Consider the following 20,744-nt stretch of genomic DNA (forward strand, 5'->3'; position numbering starts at 1 on the left):
ATGTGCGCTAAGCATGGCAGGTGCACCATCTGTTGTGATTGAAACAAGTTTCTTGATTGGAATGATTTTCTCAAGCATGTACTTTTTGAATTCGTTGTAGATATTATCACCTCTTGTTCTCTCTTTAAGAGGCAAAGCAGTCAGAAGGCCCTCTTTAGTTATCGCATCCTTAAAAACCATTTGAACAAAAACAACTACCTGGGCTGTGTCGGTCATATCAACCAATTCATCAAACTGCAGTGAAAAGCATTCACAGTCATTCAAATCCTGCTGTAGTTGCTGAAAGATGTCTTCGGACAAAGAGTCCCCCCTTCTTGCTACTCTGGAAGCCTCAAGTGATATTATTTCCTCTTTGTTTTTGAAATCTTTAAATAAGGAGTCCGCTGCCATAGTCATTGCCTCTTTAAATACTTCTCTATTTGTAAACAATTTGTGTTTTGCCAGCAGATAGCAAACACGGAATGATGCTTCAGTAGAGGCCTCCCCTTTTGCTGCTGGTTTAGTAAAACATGACTGTTGAACTTTCAAAACAGACTTCAATTCATTAACTTTCTTTGTATGGAACACGCTGGAGAAACTGTCCTTAAATTTGCTATGCATTGTTTTGTGGTGCCTTTCTAAATTCTCCTTTTTATTTATCGATATACTTGTGTGACATGAAAGACCTATGCACTTATCTTTTGCTGTTGCAAACAGATTCATTTTTCCATTCCAAATGTAAGTTACAAGTTTTCGGTTTCTTTTTAGATGGCCCAGGTTCATCATTCATTGTTAACGCTAGCTAGGTATGTATTTTTTAATTATAAAAAGAGAAAAGAGGAGAGCACTAGCTACAACTATAGTCTGACACTTCTGAGCAGTAGACATGCACGCCACGCACAATAAGCTTTTTTTTTTCTCTTTTCTTTTTTCCCCAATTCTGCACATGCCACCTTTGGTTGCAAGAGTTATGACACCTCCTGGTTATTAGGAAAGAGGAAGAGTGCACCTCTGTACTTTGGGGGGATAAAATTGGTCATGCTGGAGCCTGTCTACCCCGGTTCAACGTGCAAAGAAGAAAAAGTTTCAGTAAATTTAACAGAGAACTAAAACCCAACAACCTTCAATGAAAGGGCCCTCGAGCTTGGTTGTTTCTTTGCATTCATCTGTCAGGGCCAAGTGCTCAAATCTGACCAGCCCCTTCATGCAGGCTCCCCAACTCCAGAGGGAGAATGAAATCAGCGCTCTCTGCTTCCTCCCAACTGCCTTCCTTCCTGAGCAAGCACCCAGGCAAAGGAGAAACCCCCTGTAGGGCTTGTGGGAAGCAGGGCTTTGCATTTTCCCCCTCAGCGTCCCCTGGTATGTAGGACGGCTGCCCCGCAGGCCGGTGGCCCAGGGGAAAAGCCTGTGTGGGCAGGCGCGCCATGGGGCTTGGTGGAGGTTGTTTGCTTGACCACAAGCCCTGTAAAGGGGATGGTCTGGGCTGTTGTCTAACTCCGTCTATGCTCCCAGCCAAGGAAGCGCTTTCTCCTCAATGCTCACAGGCACCAGCCCCAACTCCCCTTGGTAGCTGGTTAGCCGATTGTTTTAATCCCCCACCACAGAGCTCCCTGCTGAATGCGCACAGGCAATCAGTGCCAGCAGCCTTGCCTCCCCTCCTGAGGCTGGGGGTGCCGTACATGGAGAAATACCTTCTTGCAGGCTCTAGGATTGACCGGTTGATTGTGATCAACCGGTTGGTGACCACTGATCTAAAAGCTCTTTGTTCTCTCTAACTGTGCAAAAGCCTCGATTATAACTTACTTTTTAATCCCTTCTGTTCTTTTCTGCCTTTTTCTTCCTTTTCGGAGTCATATCGTTTCTGAGGTTTTTCTTTTATTTCATTTTTCTTTACTTCCTTTTCCTGGTACTGAAGGCAAAAGATAAAATTAAAGTGCTATACTATATTAAAGTGAAATGACCAGTTTTCAACTGCCAAGAACCAGAGTTCAGAGTTCTGCATTTCTCTGCCAGAGTCATCACTAACATTAGTAAATAGATTAGTGTGGAGAGCAGGGTGATAATAAAATGGAGAGTGAACAGCACAGGTGACCTATAGTGGGAAACAAAGCCTTTCACACTTGATTTGCTGATTTAAAATCCAGACAAGGTTGCTAGTGAATAAAAAAAAAAAAGTCATCTGATCTGTACATAAACTTACATAAAAGGTGTTTAGTGCCCTTAGTCCAGTTCCTATTGAACAGATGTTCACATGATAAAATTACCACCAAAATTAGAACTATTCAATCAATGCTTTAAGCAGCAGAGTTTGAACATGCACAAGGACAGAATAAGGACATACTAGCATGACAGTGAATTATACTATGATGACTTTATAATAGAAGAGACTAGAAACTATAAGCATCCACATTTCTTGTTCTTTCAATACCTCAAGTATGCTAGGTGCTTTTCTAGCACAAAAAATACACAAAGTCTGTTTCAAAGTGCTTACAGTTTCCCCTCTTGTGATGTGTCTAAAATTAGGATGAACTGTAGTGAGCAGAAAGTGTGATGGAAGCCACAGGTAACAAAAAGATCTTGCTGTTACTCAATGCAAACATTCACATCTTGATGTGTGGATGGATAAAAATACTTAAAAATTTAAAAGTCAGATTTCATTTTAGTTTTTAAAAAGAAATGTAGGTTTATTTTTATATTTTAAAAAATAAACCTACATTTAATTTTTTAAAAATTAAACTTGAAACAGATACATATAGGCTTTAACATAGGATATCAATCTATTTAATTACAAAAAATATTAAGCAGTACATTTTTCTGCCAAGTTTTAAAGAAAATCAAAACAATGAACTGGTGAAAGTCACTGGCTAAGCCCCTGGAATCAGAGTCTGCTGAAGTATTACACCAGCTTTTGATAGCAATACTCTCTTCTGCAGGTCGAGAAAGAATATTTTCTGCATTTCAGTTTATTCAACTAGTTCTGTTCAATGACTTCCAGTTCATTCGGAGTTAAGAAACCAATTGAGAGTTGAAAATGGAAAGTTTGTTTCCCTTTTCCAATCTATGAATTAAAAAAAAAAAACCTGGTGTGAGATGAGATTCCTACTACTTGTAAAATCTTGAATATGGTGACTAGAAACAAACAGTTCAATTCACTAACTACAGATCATATTTCCTTTGTTTAATAAATCACATTTTTCTTATGTAACTAGCACATTTAAGGTAGGTTTCTTTAAATAAAAAATTTAAAATGCTGGTTTTGTACATTCTTAATTGAATATCCATCCAAAAAGAGCTTGACACAAATCACAAGTAAAAAATAATCTAATAAAGGAATGTACCATTCACCAGCTCAGGGTGCTTCAAATCAGATTGGGGTGTGTGCAGCAACAGAGGTTGCCACTGACAAGTGGGGGGAGGGAGGCAGGAACTGCCCCCCCCCCCACCAAAAAAAAAATCTAAATCCATTATGGCATGATCTATCCTGTGGGATGGGGCAGGGTATTGCCCACTCTCTTTTACCCCTCTCAAACCTGGAGGACTTCCTGGAAGGACAGAGATATGAGTCATGCTACCAGGAATACAAGGTCCAGAAAAGGTACACTGAACAGTGATCCGATTAAGGGGTGGCAAACCCTGACCCCAAGGGAACCATGTAGTGGAAATGTAACAATGAAAATCTTGCCACTCCTCGTCTACTATGCAGTAGTAGTCCACGTACGGCAGGGGTGGGGAACCTTTTTTCTATCAGGGGCCATTGACTCACAGGAAAAAAAAAAAATCAGTCACGGGCCTGACAACCCCAGGGGCGGGGTGGGGGGGGGGGGAAGGCGGCTCAGGGCTTCCCTTAAGCTCTGGGGTGGGGCCAGAAATGAAGGGTTCTGGGTGCAGGAAGGGGATCCGGGGTAGGGCCAAGGGGTTTGGAGTGTGGAAGCGGGCTCAGGGCTGGGGCAAGGGGATGGGGCAAGGGGTCTGGGAGGGAATTAGAGTGTGGGAGGGGTTTCCGACATGGGACAGAGGGTGTGGGGTGCAGGCTCCAGCCAGGTAGTGCTTACCTCAGGCAGCTCCCGGTCAGCAGAGCAGTGGGACTAAGGCAGGCTTCCTGTCTGCGCTGCTCCCAGAAGCAACCGGCATGTCCAGCCCCTAGGCAGAGCGTGGCCAGGCAGCTCTGAGTGGTGCCTGCGTCTGCAGGCGCTGCCCCCACAGCTCCCATTGGCCATAGTTCCTGGCCAATAGGAGCTGCAGAGCCAGTGCTGGGGGTGGGGGGTAGCACACAGAACTTCCCTGATTGCCTCTCCACCTAAGGGCCGCAGGGAAATGCCAGCCGCTTCCAGGAGCTACATGGAGACAAGTGGACTTTTAATGGCACTGCGTGGAGACTTGATGCGGGCTGGATGAAATTAAGCAGTGGGCAAGATTTTCCCCACCCCTGATGTAAGGGACAAACAGGCCTTTAGATTCTGCAGAAGGTACAAATGGTGGGATTTAAGGGTTTCCAGTAATACAAATGCAGTGGTTTTTAAAAGATTTTTAGGAACTGAATACTTTTTCAAACACATGATCATTTCTCATTATTGTTCTAGAACTTCTAAATCTTCAGATTACTTAGATCAGTAAGTATAACACACTGCTAGTCACACTTTGCAAACTTCCTGTTTGTATATGTTTATACTTTGTGCTAAGTGATCTCAAGTTAAATATCCAAGAACTTGAATTTCCTACATAAGTGCCTGGATAAGACAGCAACTCCATTTGGGGGTTCTCTTCCATTTTCCTCTCAGTTCTACCAAGTCTCTCTTTACCTACTTTCCTTTTAGCCCTGACTACAAAAAGATACTGACCCTTTGCTGACAAATCTTCTTGATCTGCTGCTGAGAACAGTGATGTACTAATTTAGATCAGACAAAAATACTGACAGACTCAATTATGCTTTGTCTACGAGTTTTGTTTTCAACGTTTGTTCAGAGAGGACTTGTTTTGAAAAACATCCAAATTCCTTGTTTAGACAGAGCTTGTTTGCTTAAATTTATTTCTGACAGCCTGTGTAACTTTTGTCTGAATGCTGTATAGTTATAGCCATGTCATTGCCAGGATATTTGGGACACAAGGTGGGTGAGGTAATCTCTTTGATAGGACCAACTTCTGTTAATGAGAATAAGCTTCTTTCACCAACAGAAGTTGGGCCAATAAAAGATATTACCTCACCCACCTTGTCTCTCTTACTTTTGTCTGAATACTTTCTAGATCTGAACTATTTGCTGAAAAAGTTTTACACAAGGTTTAACACTTAAGCCAGCTAGCATGAAGAGGATCTCAGTCTTTAACAACGTTTAGGCAACTGCTTACAGGACTAGGAAGAACAGAGGCTTATTAAAAAAAAACCCAAAAAACAACAACCCACAACATTTTAAATACGGCTATGCCCCATCCAATTTGCTTGGCTTAACCATGTTTAGAATGGATATCACAATCATTAAACTCTAGTATGGACATGGTTTCTGTTTCTCTAGTTCCACTTTTGTTTTCTTCCTCTACATTTGATATTTATATTCTCTTTTTGAAGCTGATTTGCCCACTCAAAGTGCTCAGGGGATGTATGCAATAACCTTGATTAGAGTACCACAGCTGAAACTAATGATACAGACATTTGCCACTGATCACTGAAAAGAATGTTACTTTTGAGGAGTTGTGTCTGTAACTTTTGCTACAATCAGAATGCAAGTTGCTATGGGCACAAACTGCAAGCAGCAATACAGTGGTCTCAGGCAGCTAAACAACATTACATTGTTCAATAGCATTTTTTACAGAAGGCCATTTTAGTTTTTCCAATACTGTACACTTATTCTTTACCTTTTCTACCCCAGATCCTCCTTAAAATATAATCTTGTGCTCAGTGAGGAACATAATAGTATTTCAAATCAAACACACACAAACTGCTTCAGAAATATTTAGATTAATCTGAAGAGTATGTGTCTTAAATACTTAATTTCAGATTTTTATTTTATATTGTCTACATTCTATCTAAAAATAACCAAAAGAAACTCTAACAAGACAAGCCTCCTGCACATCTATTTGGGAGACTCATGTTTATAAGTGATTTCAGGATTCCAATTCCTAGTTAGATACCAAAATACACAAATTACAGTAATGGTATACTTAAAAACACAGAGATGGCATGTTAGCCATACCATATAAGAACACTTCATAGCGTGATAATGACTGGACACTCACTAGGTGGCTGAATGCCTTACTATAAAATAAAGGGAAGAATGCCAAACCGAAGGTGGTCAGAGATGCAAGGTAACGGACAAGTGGCTAAAACAGATAGTACAAGGGTTGTTTAGAATGAAATCTAACCAGTTCTCAAAAACCTGAAAACAGGAAGCTGGAGAGATTCACAGGCACTAACTCCAAGAGTGTCAGGGCTGGCTTTAGGGCAATTCCCCTGATTCCTGGGAATTGGGCCCCTCACCCTCTGCCGAAGTACCGCCGGAAACAGCGGCGGCCGATTGAGCTGCTGCCGAATTGCCGCTATCTTCAACAGCAGCTCAATCACTGCTGCTGTCTTCGGCGGCATTTCGGTGGCAGGTCTTTCGAATTGGGCCCCGTACATCCTAAAGCCGGCCCTAATGGGTGCTCTGGGGCTGGAAAACCCTCGGAAAATAAACAGTGAGTGCTCAGCACCCGCTGGCAGCACTGCAGGTCGTGCCTCCTCCCCTCAACACTTCCTGCCCACCGGTGGCCCTGTCAATCAGCTCCTCCCACTCCTTCCTGCCACAGATCAGCTGCGGGGGCGGGGGCAGGAAGAGGCAGGGGAAGAGGTGGAGTGAGGGCATGGCAGGGACAGGAAGAAGCAGGGTGGGAGCTTGGAGGAAGGAGTGGAGTGGGCACAGGACCTGGGGCAGAGCAGGGGTTTGAGCATGCCCCAGCAACTCATTAAGTCAGCACCTACGGAGAGATTTATACTCTACTGAAGACTAAACAGAAGAAAAAGACAAGCTAACAATATACAATACTTACTTTTTGAACAGTTTTAGGATTACCTTTGATAAATTGCCTTTCCTTTGACATGTCCTCCACATTCAGATCACATTTAGAGACATGCTTCTCTCCTAACATGCTCCCTTCTTTATTATATTCAGTATACAAGGAAAATTTTTCAGAGTCTCCCCTATAGAGTGTGCAGTGGGCTTCTCTTTCATTTTATCCTCATTAACTCTCCCAAGTATATTTTTGTCTTTGCGATCAGAAACAGTAGACTTTTGAGGTGTCTGAAGTATGTCCCTGGCATAATGTGTCTGATTTAAACTTTGTTTTTCAAATTTCATAACACTGCTTACCTCCCCAACTGAATCAGTTGACTTGCGTCCTTTTTCATCAGTGCACAATTTCAAACTTTTTTGGACTAGAGCAGGTGTAGGTGAAACTTTGTCTAACTCTGCAGAAGCTTTAGTCTTTTCTTGAGCTTTTTGTTTTTTGTGCATATTTTTCTTCTCCAAATAGGTGTCCTTTGTTTCCACTTTTCTACTTTCCTCTTTGTAATCTTCAGCCTTTTTAAGTTTCTTCTTTTTTCTTTTAACCTTAAGCTCAATGCTGTCCTCTTCAGTACTTGCTGACCCATCTGGCTGCCTGTCAGCAATGGAATCCTTCATAACAATTTCCTGTTCAGATTTCTCTTTTCCACTTTTTATCTTTTGTTTCTCCTCTCTACCCTCAGAACACAAGTCTGAATTTTCATTGTCAGCTGCTTGAGAAAACGAATCATCTAGGGTGCTTGACTCGGAGTCAAACTGAAGGTCACCATGTTTTTCCTTTCGCAATTTTTTATTTTCTTTAGAATCCTCTTTACATTTTGTCTTTAAATCTTTAATTTCTCCCTTCTTTTTCTTGAATTCTTTAGAATCTTCTTTCTTCTGCTTCTTAGGATCTTTCGAATCTTCCTTGGTTTCTGAAGTTCTTTTCTTTGGTTTTGAATCTAAAATCAAACTATCTGAGGAGTTTTCACGTTCCAGTCTGGGTTTCTCTTTGAATTTTGCAGACTTTGATTTTTTCTTTTTCAGATCATCTGGGCTCCTATCCTCGCCATCTTTTGATTTTTTCTTCTTCTTCTTCGGTGATGTGTCTTCTTTTGCTTCACTTTGCAAGTCACTGTCAGATTCTGCCTCAAATAAGTCGTCATTTAAAGACAGCTTCTATAAAATGAAGAAAAACAGAAAACATTTCTTTCCTCCTTTCCCAATTAAACTTTATTATTTATGTACTTCAGTGCACAACAGTGTTATACATGCTTAAATCCATAGTGCCCAAACCCAGGGAAGTGCAAGATTTCAAATTTTTAAACATCTGCAGTTTGTAGTGGTTATTCCCATTTTAGCTGACCATTACTAAGTCCTCTTTGAAATGGAACTAGATCGAAGTGCATTAACAAACTTAATGCATGCCAGCAGAGTCCACAGGGACAGATAGTCCATGGCAGAACAGTGCAGGGGAAATTCACACCCGTTTGCTGTGAACGAATTATTTGTGTAGACAAGCCCTTACTCAAGCTACTACCTCTAGAAGTGGCATCAACAGGCACACGGAGGAAAAATAACAAAATAAAAACAGACAGGATGTATCTGGGTAGCTATGTTGAGCAGCAAAATAGAGCATAAACTTGATTCTGGACTCTTTCTTGCTTCAAGAGTCGGTCCTGGTCTACACTTAAAGTTTAGACTGACCTAACCACCAGTGTAGAAATGACTAGCTTGACAGAAGAATTCTTCCATCAGTTTAGCTACCGCTTCTTGGGGAGGTGGATTTCCTCCCCTGGGGAAAACCCCCTGTCAATGTAGAAAGTGTCTACATTACAACGCTACAGTGGCATAGCTGCAGCTGTGCCACTGTAGCACCCATAATGTAGACATGGTCTAATTAACTTGATATTGCAAAAGTGATCTACTGATTCTCCAGACGCAAGGCACAAGATTCCAAAGAAACCTGTTGTAGGTTATTTTAAAGCACATGGGTATATCCACACTGCCATAAAACAGACAGGGCTGGCCTGAATCAGCTGACTTGGGCTTGCAGAGCTCAGATCCCAAGGCTATAAAATTGCAGCGTAGGCGTCTGGGTGTGGGCTGGAGCCCGGCAAGGAGGAAGAGGATCCCAGAGCTGAGGCTCCAGCCTCAGCATCTACATTGCAATTTTATTGCCTTGCAACTTGAGCCCCATGAATCCAAGTCAAGCAAAATGGGCCAGCTGCAGGGTGTTATTGCAATGTAGACATACCCTATAAGAGACTCTTAAAAACTTATGTGCCCATCATCCATTGCACATAATATAAATTAAACATGAACAAAGAAAAAATCCCAGGGATTACTGGGCAAAGAACATCCAAACAAGGCAGGGAGGGAAGGTACTGCTTCAAAGAATGAGTGAGTAAAGGAGTTCTCACTGGAAGAGAATAGGGTTTCGGTGTGGGGACGGTAAAAAGATTTTCATTTAACTGCCTGCTGAATGTTGATTAGACTGGCCCTTTACCATTTAACTAGCCCCAATTGGGCTTAAAATTAAACTTTGAGATGAATCTGGGTGAGGTACATTCATTCCCTGTCTGATGCAGAAAACTGTTTAAGACAAATAATAATAGCAAGGCTGAGGTTAAAAAAAAAAGAGCAAAACAGAGCAGTGTTTTAAACTAAAAAGACTATCCATAATGGTCTCCATTCCTGCTGCCCTCCCTGCAGAAGCTTAGTCTACAAGAGACAGAAGAAAATGGTGGTAAGTCTGATAACAGATTCTGCATTCTGTGCCTACAATTATTCCACTGGTATAGACACAACTGTTACTTTTAATGAGAAGAACAGTTCCTATCTGTAATTCTACCTTTCAGAAGATAACTGCTTTATCAATCTATGTAAATATTTAGAAATCTAGTTAACCTTGTTTCACAATATGGACTGAGAAGTAAGCATTCCAATATACAAAATGAATCTCTAGTCCAGGGGTTGGCAACCTATGGCACGCATGCCAAAGGCAGCACACGAGCTGATTTACTGTGGCATGCTGCTGCTGGCCTGGGGTCCCTGCCGCCGGCCCTCCTCAGCCCGCTGCCAGTCTTGATGGATGGAATCCTGGGCCGGCAGCAGGCTGAGCAGGGCTGGCGGCTGGGACCCCACTCAGCCCGCTGCCAGTCTGGGGTTCCATCTACCGGCCTCTGTATATGTAAAATGTATTACAGGCACGCAAAACCTTAAATTGCCATGAGTAAATGAAGACTTGGCACACCACTTCTGAAAAGTTGCCAACCCCTACTGTAGTCTTACAGTGTAAGGATATCCAAACCAGCAGGAAAGCATGCAAACCTACAGCAGGCTTTAAAAGATTACATGTTCAGATGCAAAATATACCCATCAAAACTTAAGTGTTAAGGAATGTTTTCAAACTAACAACAGAAGAGACAATTTTATATTGAAATGTAGAAAAAATTATTTTTATGACTATTCTAGGAGAAAAGATAACTATACTAGCAGGTCATACGCTTCATTTCTTGTATAGGCTGAGCTTATTGCACAAACCAGAGGTTCCGTCCATCCTCCCCTACAAGTTCTTTGTGTTGCACTCTCCCATTCCCCTTCTTTTTCAGGGATTCACTGCAACTCCCCAATCTCCCTGCTGCCATGGGTTTTGCATGCCCAAGTCCTAGTTTCTCTCCCCCCACCATGGCAAGAGCTATATGCCCCCCCCCTTCCCGGGTCCCCCATTCTCCACCACACAGGAGCTCTGTGTGCACCCTTATGTCACCTCCTTCTCCCCAGTCCCTTTCCCCCACACCAGACACTTCCAATTTATCTGGGTGATTAGTCATTCAGGGCATCAACATATTAAACTGTATTAAGAAGCCAAACAGGAGTATTTTTATGCCACAAGGCATTAACTGATGTCATCAACTAGCTGCTTGAACTATATACAATTGCAGAGGTGCCTGAAACAATGATTGTAGTAATCTGATGGTAGGGTTTCCATTTCTCGCCTTTCGGTTTTCCAATTTCCCCCAAAATCAATAAGGTTTGGGCACTGATGCCTTGCACATTCCCAATAACTTTGGAATTGACTGGATGCTAGGTTCACAAGTTAACACGTTACATACAGAGAAATGCCATCAAATTAAATGTAAGGACCTCACAAGGTTGGCCAAAAAGGGCACTTACGGCATTTTTTCCCCTAATTTAAGAGATTTTCGTAATCTTACCCAAGCTTTAATTAATAGTAACTCCCAATCAAGCAAGCAATGGTCATCACAATAATAAAGGCCTCTACTACAAATACATTTTGATTATATTTTAGAGTCTGCACACAACTCCATGGAACATTTAATACCACAAAATAAGGCCTAAAAAGGGAAAGACGTCTTTAATGGAAGGTGAGGGGAAAGCAGACATACCTGTATGTCCTTCTTAACGGGCTTAGGCTTATTATCCACGATTTTTTTTCTGAATTCAAGCAGCACTTCTTTACAGTCTTCCAGATGAACCTCTGGTTCCCAGGTATCATCATCTGAGGTATATCCCTTCCACCGCACTTTGTACAGAATTTTACCCTGTGAGAGCAAAAAGTACTTAATAAACAAGAGTTTATGCGGGCGGGGGGGGCTCTACAGTATCGACGTGCTCTTGTGAACCTCCATGTATAATGGTTTAGTCTAATGTCATTTTATAGGATGAAAATGTTAATTCCTAAAAAGTGAGAGGAGCCGTGTTTTGCTATAATCATTCATGCAAACATGTTCTTATAGTTTGAAGTATTACACAAGAGGTTTTAAGTACAGTGAGTATAAGACTTATTTCTTACAGCAGTTCACTAAACTTCTGTTAACCATTTGGTTTTGCCCAAGTTCTTTGCTGCTTCTCCAAACAAATTTAGCAATTTCATATTACAATGATGAACAAATCACTTTCCTAGATCAGGATATATCTGGATGGGATACACATATCGACTACTCAACTTCACAAAAATGAAGTCTGCTACAAGAACTCAGTTTTTTCCTTTCCTGGCTTCACACTGCAGCATACATGTGCCCAGAAGCACTTGAACTGAAGAGCATGGTGGAGTAAAAAAATAAAAATAAATTAGGGCTGTCAATTAATTGTAGTTAACTCACATGATTAACTAAAAAAAATCATGATTAAAAAATAATAGTGATTAATCACACTTATAACAATAGAATACCAACTAAAAGAACAGGAGTACTTGTGGCACCTTAGAGACTAACAAATTTATTTGAGCATAAGCTTTCATAGGCTACAGCCCACTTCTTCAGATGCTATGGCCCACGAATGCTTAAGCTCAAATAAATTTGTTAGTCTCTAAGGTGCCACAAGTAATCTTGTTCTTTTTGCTGATACAGACTAACACGGCTGCTACTCTGAAACCTAAGAATACCAACTGAGATTTATGAAATATTTGTGGATGTTTTCCTACATTTTCAATATTTATTCCAATTACAACATAGAACATAAAGTGCACAGTGCTCACTTTATATTATTTTGTGTATCAAATATATGCACTGTAAAAATGATAAAATAGTGCTTTTCAATTCACCTCATACAAGTACTGAAGCACATTCTCTTTATTGTGAAACTAACTTACAAATGCAGATTTTTTTTGTTACATAACTGCACTCAAAAACACAACAGTGTAAAACTTAAGAGCTTACGAGTCCACTCAGTCCTACTTCTTATTCTGCCAATCGCTAAGTTTCTTTACATTGATGGGAGATACTGCTGCCTGCTTCTTATTTACAATGTCACCTGAAAGTGAGAACAGGTGTTCACATGGCACTTTAGTTGCTGGTGTTGCAAGGTAATTACATGCCAGATATGTGCTGGGTCATCCTCCGAGAATGCTATAACATGAAATATATGCAGAGTGCGGGTAAAACAGAGCAGGAGACATACAATTCTCCTCCTAAGGAATACAGTCACATTTAATTGACACATTTTTTTAATGAGCATCATCAGCATGGAAGCATGTCCTCTGGAATGGTGGCTGAAGCATGAAGGGCATGCGAATGTTTAGCATATCTGGCACATAAATATCTTGCAACACCAGCTACAACAGTGCCATATGAACGCCTGCTCTCACTTTCAGATGACATTGTAAACAAGAAGCAGGCAGCATTATCTCCTGTAAATAGTAACCATCCTTGTTTGTCTGAGTGATTGGCTGACCAAAAAGTAGGACTGAGTGGAATTACAGGCTCTAAAGTTTTACATTGTTTTATTTTTGAATGCAGTTTTTGTACATAATTCTACATTTGTAAGTTCAACTTTCATAATAAAGAGATTGCACTACAGTACTTATGAGGTCAATTGAAAAATACAATTGTATTTTTTTTTTACAGTGCAAATATTTGTAATAAAAATAAAGTGAGCCGTGTACACTTTGTATTCTGTGTTGTAATTGAAATTAATATATTTGAAAATGTAGTAAACATCCAAAAATGTTTAAAATAAATGGTATTCTATCGTTGTTTAACAGAGCGCAATTCATTTTTTTAATCACTTGACAGCCTTAAAATAAGTTTTAAAAGATTTTAAAAGGTCATGATTTATTTTATTTAAATGTTAATTCTTTACTTTCTTGCCATTTTATAGTGTTATCGTGCTAAAATAGATGTTTTTCAATTTTTTTTCTTAGTTTCCTAATTGTTAGGAGAATTTCAGATTTTAGAGATTTCCCCCACACACACACTTAAATGTTTATCCTTGCCAAAAAAGGAAAGTGCAGGGCCGTACTAACATACCTCCTTATTATAGTAACACCATAAATTCAAACACAAAACTGATAAGCAAATAACTGTGCTATATTTGCAACCAGCACCACCTTCTAATATAGTGAAAAAGCTGCAATGCTTAAACCAAAAACTGTACTACAACAGGGTTTTGCATTCAAGTCATATCCCGTCTTGATTTAAAGACGTCAAACTGTCTAAGCACATCCCTAAGCAAGTTGTTCAAGTGGTTCCCTCACTAAAAATTTGCATCTTATTTTGAATCTGAATTTGTCTAGCTTCAGCCTGCAACCATTGAATCCCATTATGATTTTTTCCTGCGAGACTGAACAACTATCTACTGAGAGAAATCTCTTCTTCATATAAGCACTTAAAACATGATTAAGTCACCTCAATCTCCTCCTGGAGGAAAAAGATTGGCCATCTTATGTCTCTCACTATAAGACAGTTTTCCAGACCACATATTCTTTTAGTAGTTCTCCAAACCTTTTCCAATTTGTTAACATCCTTTTTGGAGTGCAGATACTAGAAATGGACACAGTATTCCAATAATGGTCTCACTAATATGTTGAGGTAATATCTCCATACTTCTATTCAAAATTCTTGATTGAACACCCAAGATCATACTAGCCATCAAGTATACCACATCACTGTGAACTCATGTTCAATGGGTTATCAACACCATGTCCCAACGTCTCTTCAGTGTCACTGCATTCCAGGATAAAGGATGGGGGACTGTAAGTGTAACCTATATTCTTTGTTCTCGGATGTATTACTTTTCATTTGGTTGTATTAAAAACATATGCTGGTCAAATGAGCCCACCTTACCAAGAGACCTGTCTCCACTGATATTTACCATTCCACCAATTTATATTCTCTGCAAATTCTGTCAGCAGAGATTTTCTTATTTCTTTCTTTCAGATCATTGAAAGAAATATTGAATAGCAAGTGGCTAAGAACAGATTCCTGGAGCATCCTGCTAGAAATACCCACACTAGATGAGTCCTCATTTAGTTATTTTGAAATCTTTTAACCAAGTTTTAATCTATTTAATATGTGCTACATTGATTTTGTAGAGTGTAAACTTTTTTAAAAATCAGACTATCATGCAGAATAAGTCAGATGTCTTACAGAAATTAAAGCATATTCTGTTAATGTGGTTACCATAATCAACCAATCTCACCAAAAAACAATATCAAATCTGTCTGACGATCATTTTCCATAAGACCATGTCGATTGGTATTAATTACATTACCATATTTTAATTTTTTATTAAGTACGTTCCATGTCAGAATAGCCATGACATGAGACAATTTCACTAACCAAAAAGGCTCTGGATTAAATCACTTTAGATGCAAGAGGATTTTGTTTCTTTTGAGGGAAAGTGAACAGTGGTTCTCAAAAATTACATTGTTTTCCAACAATTTTGGAGAGCGAAGTTTCAAACGAAATTTTGCTCCTCTTGACTATTCTAAATAAATTTGTCATCCGCAAGCTCTGCATCTCACTGTTCACCCCCTTTTGCAGATCCTTAAGATATTAAACACAAGACCTAGTACACAACCTTGCTACATCCCACTTCAATCTTTTACACTGTGAACACTGACCATTTATTCTCATTTGTTTTCTATACAAGTCAGTGTCTAAGGCTATGTCTACAGTACAAATTACATCACTCAGGGGTGTGAATAATCCACACCTTATAAGCAATGTAAATTATATCGACCTAAATGCCGGATTAGACTGCGCTATGTCAGCAGGAGAGCTTCCCCCACTAACATAGCTACTGCCTTTCCTGGAGGCAGGAATTATTAAGCTGATGGGAGAGTGTCTTCATTATGGCAGTATAGCTGCATCAGTGCAGCTGTGCCAATGTAAGTGATGTAATATAGACATAGCCTAATTCAAGACAGTACTTTATTTAATACTTAATTTCCTTACAGATTCTTGTGATGAACTTTGTCAAAGATTTTTTGAAAATCAATTTTTTTGTAGGAGGGAGCAGGTGGCCACATTTCTTTAAACAAATTTACAAAATGTTCATCTGTCTGCTTTCCCCTTCTTTTTAAGGTTATTAGTGTACTAAACAATACATACCAGAGTTTCAGAGAACTAAAAGTGCTTTAATTCTAGCTTCTTTTTGAAATTACAACAGTGAAAATACAGAAATAGGGTTTTGTCTACATGAAGTCTTAGTGCACAGCACGCTGGGGTGCAAATCTACAGCATCTAGCCTGCCATGCAGTCACTGGTGTTGCACACTAAGGGTGTATCTGCACTTAAAATGCTGCAGGAGCGCAGCTGCACAATTCTAGCGCTCCAGCGGGGGGAGAACCTACACCGGGGGTCGGCAAACTTTTTGGCCCGAGGACCACATCTGGGAATAGTTGTTGTATGGCGGGCCATGAATGCTCACAAAATTGGGGTTGGGGTGCAGGAGGGGCTGAGGGCTCTGGTTGGGGATGTGGGCTCTGGGATAGGCCCAGAAATCACTTCAGGGTGTGTGAGGGGCTCCGGGCTGGGGGGGGGGGGGAGGGAAGCTCCAGCTGAGGGTGCGGGCTCTGGGGTGGGGATGAGGGGTTTGGGGTGCAGGAGGGTGCTCCAGGCTTGGATCAAGGGGTTCAGAGGGCTGGAGGGGGATCAGGGCTGGGGCAGGGGAGCAGAGAGAGGCTATGGGGTGCAGACTCCAGGAGGTGCTTACTTTAAGTGGCTGCCGGAAGCAGCAGCATGTCCTTTCTCCAGCTCCTATGCAGAGGCGGGGCCAGGAGGCTCTACACCAGGGGTAGGCAACCTATGGCATGCGTGCCGAAGGCAGCACACGAGCCAATTTTCAGTGGCACTCACACTGCCCGGGTCCTGGCCACCAGTCCAGGGGGCTCTGCATTTTAATTTAATTTAAAATGGAGCTTCTTAACAATTTTAAAAGCTTTATTTACTTTACATACAACAATAGTTTAGTTATATATTAGAGACTTATAGAAAGAGACCTTCTAAAAACATTAAAATGTATGACTGGCACGCAAAACCTTGAAGTAGAGTGAATAAATAAAGACTCAGCACAGCACTTCCGAAAGGTTGCCGACCCCTGCTCTACACACTGCCCTGTCCACAGGCACCGCCCCTGCGGTTCCTATTAGAGCGCCTGAGGGGGCCATTGGAGTTCGTAGGAGCCGGAGGGGGGCCATGCCACAGCTTCCGGGAGCCACGTGGAATGGCCCCCAACCCTGCTCCCCAGCTGGAGTGCTGCAGGGGTGCAAGTCCCAGACCCCGCTCCCCAGCAGGGACTTGAGGGCTGGCTTAAAACGGCTGGCGAGCTGCATCCAGCCTGCGGGCCGTAGTTTGCCCACCCCTGACTACAATGACAGGAGGGGTTCTCCTGCCGGTGTAGGTACTACACCGCCCCAAAAGGCGGTAGCTCGGTCAATGAAAGAATTCTTCCATTGACCTAGCATTGGTCAACACTAGGAGTTAAGTCTGTATAGTGACATCTCTCAGGGATGTGAAAAATTCATATCCCTGATGGATGCAGCAATACTAAAATGAATGCCTAGTGCTGACCAAGCTTGAGGGTTCTGGAGCATGCTTCAATCTACTGAATGTAGTCAGTGGGATTACATTTATTACACTAGAGTATCTGAACATAATTTGGCCTTTAGAGCACATGATGAACAGCATGTATTGAATGAAGCAATTAAAGGTTAAAATAATTCATGAAAATAGACGAATTGATGTTTAACACATTTAAAGATTAATTTAGTCTGCCTAGAGACTTTATTTTTGTATGCCATAGCAATTTTACTGTGCACTTTTCACTTTTAAAGTTATTTCTAAATGTTGCATCATTTATTGAGCACCCTCAAAAATCTGTAAGTGAGGCATTTATGGAAAGATCAGATATGACAATGTAATTAAAGAGTATTATAATGCATATAGTAAGAGGGAAGAGTTAAGACTGCCCACCTTTACTAAGGAATTTTGCAATTCACTTTGCAACCTTGTATATTAGCAGTTTTATGGAATAATACAGAAGACTAAACTACAGTATGGTGTAAAGCAGTATACATAAGGGGAACCTACAGGTATTTCGTTATCTCCTTAGCCTGAGACACAACATTTCTAGGAGACTCCTGAATGTTCTGTATTGTATTAGCATCTGGTGGTGTCATCCGAGTTGGGGGTCCCACTGTGCTAGGTGCCATACAAATAGCACCTTCACTGAAGCACAACAGCCGCACAGTTGAAGCGGCTTATGTGTAGAACAAGAGTAGCTCAGCATTTCAAAGAAAGGCTAACAAGTTGTGAAAGACATTCCTGCTGTCTCTAATATTGTATTCCTGGCCTGAGAGATTCTGTATCCCAAATGGATCCATGAAAACTACCTAGAAACCACTACAAGGAAAGTAACTTCATATAACAGCAGTGAGAACTTAGAATACTTTTGATGATTACATGATTTAAGTTATATTCAGAAACTGGAAGCTCAACACGGATTAAACAATGTGTTCATTGAGAAAATACATTTACTAAAGGACCATGTTTGTCAGAATCTTATCCCAGTGAGCCACTGATCCAGGAAATGGGTATTTTCACAATGTATTTTACCACTGCAACTACCAGGGGAAAATGGTCAGCATGATTTTTTTTTTAAATAATTCTATCATCCAAAGCTACAGAAAGCCATATTTTATATTAGAGGTATATAATAAAAGCATTAAGATACAACGCTGTTTTCATGGGCTTATAGCCCAAGTAAAACAAAAACAAAAAAATCACCCCAGACAAACTTGATCCACAAGAATCCATATAACCTCAAATATCAGCACCTGTGTGTCTCTGATGGTTTTATGATTGGGACTAGTACACCGCTACCCCGATATAACGCTGTCCTTGGGAGCCAAAAAATCTTACCGCGTTATAGGTGAAACTGTGTAATATCGAACTTGCTTTGATCCACTGGAGTGCGCAGGCCCCCTCCCTCCCCCCGGAGAGCTGCTTTACCGCGTTATCTCCGAATTCATGTTATATTGGGCGTTATATTGGGGTAGAGGTGTATTTTAGGGACAATTTTCTGTCGGTGTCACTTTAAAAAGAGTTCTCCTTTGTGCCTTTATTCCATGTTACACAGAAGAGTTTCACCACTTCATGTAGCCGTAAAGAAAGGATTTCACTCTCCCAGCTTGAGATCCCAGGCTAACTGATCAACTGGGTAGAGACAGTTATACTAAATGAAGTACTTAAAGCAAAGTATTTTAAATTAGCTTCAAGCAGCTTGAGTTATAAGTGGCCCATGAAGGTGGAAACAAAAAGAACAGAAACCCAAATTCAAGCCTATGCAAGATGCTGCCCTGCTACCTTTGGTTATAGCATTTAAAAATGAAAGCATGTGTGTTGTGAGGGGAAGAGATGGGGAGCCAGCCCACCTGAAGGCATCAGCTGTTTGGCTGCTCCCCTCACAGCCCCTCACCATTAGTTTAGCCAGGGATCTAGGACTCAGGTGCAGAATGAGGAATGCCTGGCCAAGGGAGAGGTGAGACAAGAGTGACACGGGGGGCAGGCACTGTGGGAGAAGGGAGGAAGTCGGGGGGTTCTGGGGGAAAGGAAAAGAGAAGGGAATGAATGGAAGAGGTAACCAGCAGGGCTCCACAACAGCAGCCAACTCCTGCTACAATTGGAAAACTGAGGAGTCTTGGTCTCCCTTCATCCACTCAGTACCGCACACCCGGCCAGTTCTCCTCTCATACACTGCCGACCCCCATCTCCGCCAGGCCGGGGCTCCCCTCATTCGCTCGCTGCGCCCCCCCCCGGCCGGGCCGGGGCTCCCCTCATTCGCTCGCTGCGCCCCCCCCCCCCGGCCGGGCCGGGGCTCCCCTCATTCGCTCGCTGCGCCCCCCCCCGGCCGGGCCGGGGCTCCCCTCATTCGCTCGCTGCGCCCCCCCCGGCCTGGCCGGGGCTCCCCTCATTCGCTCGCTGCGCGCCCCCCCCCGGCCTGGCCGGGGCTCCCCTCATTCGCTGGTTGCGCCCCCCCCCCCGGCCTGGCCGGGGCTCCCCTCATTCGCTCGCTGCGCGCCCCCCCGGCCTGGCCGGGGCTCCCCTCATTCGCTCGCTGCGCCCCCCCCGGCCTGGCCGGGGCTCCCCTCATTCGCTCGCTGCGCCCCCCCCGGCCTGGCCGGGGCTCCCCTCATTCGCTCGCTCGCCCCCCCGCCGGGCCGCGGCCCCTCAATCACCCACCCCCTCCGTTTTCACATCCAGGATCTTCTCCACTTCGAACACGTCCTCCTCCTCCTCGCTCTCGCCGCCCGCATCGCCCGCGGCCTTGCCAGAACCCGCCGCCGCCTCCTCCTTCTCGGCCTCGGCCGCCGCCGCCTCCTCCCCGCTCCCGGCCGCCGCCATATTGGGGTGAATTTCAAGCGACTACAGCAAAAAGCGCTGCGACAGCCACAACCAGGCGGGTAGCCCCGTGACGCGGACTCTGCGGCCAATCAGCGAGCCGAAACGCAACGTAGGCCCGCCCCCCCGGGTTAATTCCAGCGGCCGCTAGGCGTTTAGAGTGACAGGTCCAAGTAGCCAATTGGAAGCGCCGCAGGGAAGAGCCAATAAGGAGAAGAGGCGCAAAGGGGCGGGGCGAGGGAGAGGTTCTCGCAGGGTGTGGGCGGGGCGGCGCTCGGAGCCCGTTTGTCTGATCGCGGCGGGGAGCAGGCAGGGGCCGCGGGCAGCCACGGGGGCGATGAGCCGCGGGCGGGGCTGATGTGGCATTTCTGTCCCCTCCTCTAGCGGGCCCCTCCCCGCCGTGCTGGAGTGTCCGCGGCAGCCCACTGCCTCCTGCCTCCCGGTCCGCCCCAAGCGACCACGGCGATGGGCTGTCTGACCTCGGACTTCCCGTTGGAGCTGGAGCGTACGGTTGAGAAAAACATCTGGTCTTTATTTTAAAATGGCTAGAGATGGAGAACCCCTGCCCTGTGTCAGTTGTTCCAATGGTTAATTATCCTCCGTGTTA

At 42.9% G+C, this 20,744-nt stretch overlaps 1 protein-coding gene across 1 annotated transcript in view; it reads right to left on the reverse strand.

Annotated features, from left to right (window-relative positions):
- The window catches only part of MPHOSPH8 (M-phase phosphoprotein 8), a 43,852-nt gene extending 23,700 nt beyond the window's left edge, over nucleotides 1-20,152 (reverse strand). Inside the window, exons 1-4 of the mRNA XM_045017956.1 lie at nucleotides 19,979-20,152; nucleotides 11,402-11,557; nucleotides 7,317-8,168; nucleotides 1,783-1,888 (exon numbers count right to left, since the gene is read on the reverse strand). Coding sequence (XP_044873891.1) covers nucleotides 1,783-1,888; nucleotides 7,317-8,168; nucleotides 11,402-11,557; nucleotides 19,979-20,140 — 1,276 coding nt within the window. The 5' untranslated portion in view covers nucleotides 20,141-20,152. The remainder of the gene's footprint in view (nucleotides 1-1,782; nucleotides 1,889-7,316; nucleotides 8,169-11,401; nucleotides 11,558-19,978) is intronic.
- Nucleotides 20,153-20,744: the final 592 nt, after the last annotated feature.

Source organism: Mauremys mutica, chromosome 1 (genome assembly GCF_020497125.1).
Source record: "Mauremys mutica isolate MM-2020 ecotype Southern chromosome 1, ASM2049712v1, whole genome shotgun sequence".
Classification (NCBI taxonomy): domain Eukaryota; kingdom Metazoa; phylum Chordata; order Testudines; family Geoemydidae; genus Mauremys; species Mauremys mutica.